The sequence below is a fragment of the Etheostoma cragini genome, chromosome 8 (genome assembly GCF_013103735.1).
Source record: "Etheostoma cragini isolate CJK2018 chromosome 8, CSU_Ecrag_1.0, whole genome shotgun sequence".
Classification (NCBI taxonomy): Eukaryota; Metazoa; Chordata; class Actinopteri; order Perciformes; family Percidae; genus Etheostoma; species Etheostoma cragini.
In genome coordinates, this window is record NC_048414.1 from 24,655,333 (window position 1) to 24,658,388 (window position 3,056).

Sequence of the window (3,056 nt, forward strand, 5' to 3'; positions counted from 1 at the left end):
GACATGCAGCAAAAGGTCTCCGGTCGGATTTGAACCCCCCCGCTAATAATGAGATTGCCATTGGATTTACAATTTCAGAAGGAATGGTCATTGTTGTATCATTATTCTTATTTTGATTAAAAACATGTTCAAATTTAAAAAATGTGAATGATTATAGTGAGCGAGGATCAGTAGATGATATTGATGACAAATAAAATAAAAAATACACAATATATTGGCCAGCCCTCGTTGAGATGATATGCAAAACAAAATCAGGCATAAGTGCGTCTTCATGAATCTGACAAAACAATTGCACATTTCTGTCTCCACAGTTTTTAGTAGTGAATACACAGACATTTGCCATGACATTTGGACACACTTGTCAAAAAGGTAACAACATTACTGTCACAATATAAAGAGAGTCCTTCAACTTACCTGTCCTGCATATGTTCCAAACTTCTTCCTGAGACCAGAGGCCAGTGCAGCCAGACATTTAGCTGCCACTGTCACCAGCATCACATTGGCATCTTTTCCCACAACCTGAAACATAAAACCAGTAAGCGTATGCTGTAGTGTCACCAGATCCCTCTAAACCCAAGTCTTGTTAGATTCTTAGTACCGTATTTGCCTGAAACTAAGAGGACCCAGCCCCTCTTTCAAGACTACTTTTTGGGGTGATAAAAAAAATACACTTTTTGAAAACCAAATCTTATTTTATAAAGAAAATCATTTTATTTGAAAATAATTCCAATAAAACACATTGGATAAAATAAGGTAGGCTGCGGTTTTTACACATCTTGTAGATAAAATAATATTTTTAATATATTTTAGATGAAAGTGTCCCATTTAAGATAACTTTAAATATTTCCAAGGCCTTCAGCTGAATGACTGATCAGGTAACGCACTGTACTTTTGGGCAGTTGTTGAGGCTCCGTCTTAAACTGTCATTTCGACCAGCTGCTTGCGACATTAAAATAAAACGGATTATGAATCATTTCATTTCTATAGTTCATGGCTGACATTGCCAGCTGACTTCTCTATTGGCTGTTGAAACAAGTGAAGTCCCTGATGTTCAGAAACCAGCCTCTGCGACTTTAACAGCTGAAAGTCTAGACCCCAAATATAAAACAATCCCCCTTTTTTTAAAAACAATAAATAAAAAACTTAGCATCTTCGGACAAATATGGTAACTGCTCTTTAAACTAATTCCAGAGAAGAACCCCTAACTGAAACACACGATAAGTGCTTCAGTTTTTACCTTCTTCAGAGCTCTGACAAGGTCTCCATAGTCTCCATTCTCTAATTTGGGGTTCTTTGTCAGCGCCTCAATAGCCTCCAGAGCTTCTTTTCTCTCCTGCCACTTTTTAGCTTCCTGCAGAAACAGAGAGAGCAAGAACACACATTTCCACATTTAGTGTTCAATTACATAGAAAAGCTTAATAACAACATTAACATATACTGCACACTTATAATTTTCCAGTTACGAAACTTTCAGGGGTAGAATCTAAATTTACAAAGTCACTCAGAACTTTGTCTTCGGATACCTTAAGAAACTAACCAAGATGAGGCTTGGCCACAACACAGAGATTTGTTTTGAAAGTGTTTTTTGAGAAGTCTACGTTAGCAGGGCTGGCACGATACGCTTTGTCCTGATTTTATTCTTTCACGATACATGGGTGCCGATTCGATTTGTGTTGCGATTTTCATTATTATTGGGATTCGATAGTATAGAGTACGGCAATTTTCTTTTCCTTCTTTATCAAAAACCAAAGTTGAAAAATACACCTTTAGAGACAATATATCATGAGACAATTCTAAAAACTGATTTATTCCTAAGAAGAATGCACATGTCAGTCTGGGATTTATTTCATTTTTAACCCTTGTGTTGTTCTTTTTTAAATTTGACCCATTTTCAAAGTTGTTTTACAAATCAGAAATATGGGTTTCAAACTGCCCCAAAGTACTGTAAGTTGGATGCATGCATGTTCCTTGTACTATGTTCTTCCTGGGTAAAATTAATTATAACTTCCAATGAATTTTGGGTGTTTCATTGAATTTTTTAGCATTTGAAAAAACCTAACCCTAAAAAGTAATGGTTTTAAAACAGTGTCCTGACTATACTTTGACAAATACCAGTCTGCGATTCACTCAGCATACTCTGATCTTAACTAGTAGTCATAATAATTCATAATTTCTGCTTTTTTGAAACTTAAAGATTAGGGATATAATGTCATTTAAATTAGGTTTATTGATTTGATTTATTTAATTGTATAAAATATGCCTTACACAAAGATATAAAATACAATTGAGGATAAAAACACAAAAGTCTAGGACTTATTTCAATTGTGGTCCTCAGAACTAAATTGACCATGAATAAAAAAAGTTTAAAAGGTGCCAAAAGAATCAATTAAAAAAAAAAAATGCTTGCCAAAGAATCTCAATACAAAGGATTTTCAGTTTTTTCACCCACTCTAATAGTTAGAAACACGTACTATTTTGTCGTAGAAGTCTTTGGGAATCTTTGACAGAATCTCCACAGCTTCCAGCAGTTCATAAGGATCCACAGCTGCCACTGTTTCCTCCTCATCCTCTCCTGAAAGAAGAATATGAATAAAAGATGGCACCCGACTGACAACTCTACAACATCAAACAAAAAGAAAGTTTGTGTTTATTAAATATGTTAGCGCTGTGCTAGACCTACCATCAGACTGGTCTCCAGCGTGGGCTTGTTGCTGTTCAAACTTGGCCTTCAAGTCCTGCTGTGAGCGCAAGAACCTTGTCTGCTTGGGAGGAGATGAAGGCAGCTTCACCCACTCCTCCTCCAGCTCCTTTAGCTACAGGTACAGAAAAAATAAGCATTGTTTAGTTTAACTTCATTCTCGCACCATTTTTTGTTTACAAAAATAACCAAGTAAACAAAGTAAAATAAAAATATGTATTAAGCTTAAAGTGCTCATATTATGCTTTTTGGCTTTCCCCCTATCCTTTGTGATGTGATAGAGATATATACACTCACCGGCCACTTTATTAGGTACCCCATGCTAGTAACGGGTTGGACCCCCTTTTGCCTTCAGAAC

At 36.0% G+C, this 3,056-nt stretch overlaps 1 protein-coding gene across 5 annotated transcripts in view; it reads right to left on the minus strand.

Moving 5' to 3' along the window:
* The window catches only part of ckap5 (cytoskeleton associated protein 5), a 40,711-nt gene that overhangs the window by 30,963 nt on the left and 6,692 nt on the right, over positions 1-3,056 (minus strand). For all 5 annotated transcript variants that reach the window (XM_034878280.1, XM_034878276.1, XM_034878279.1 and 2 more), the window contains exons 6-9: positions 2,681-2,813; positions 2,472-2,572; positions 1,238-1,351; positions 415-519 (exon numbers count right to left, since the gene is read on the minus strand). In XM_034878280.1, coding sequence (XP_034734171.1) covers positions 415-519; positions 1,238-1,351; positions 2,472-2,572; positions 2,681-2,813 — 453 coding nt within the window. The remainder of the gene's footprint in view (positions 1-414; positions 520-1,237; positions 1,352-2,471; positions 2,573-2,680; positions 2,814-3,056) is intronic.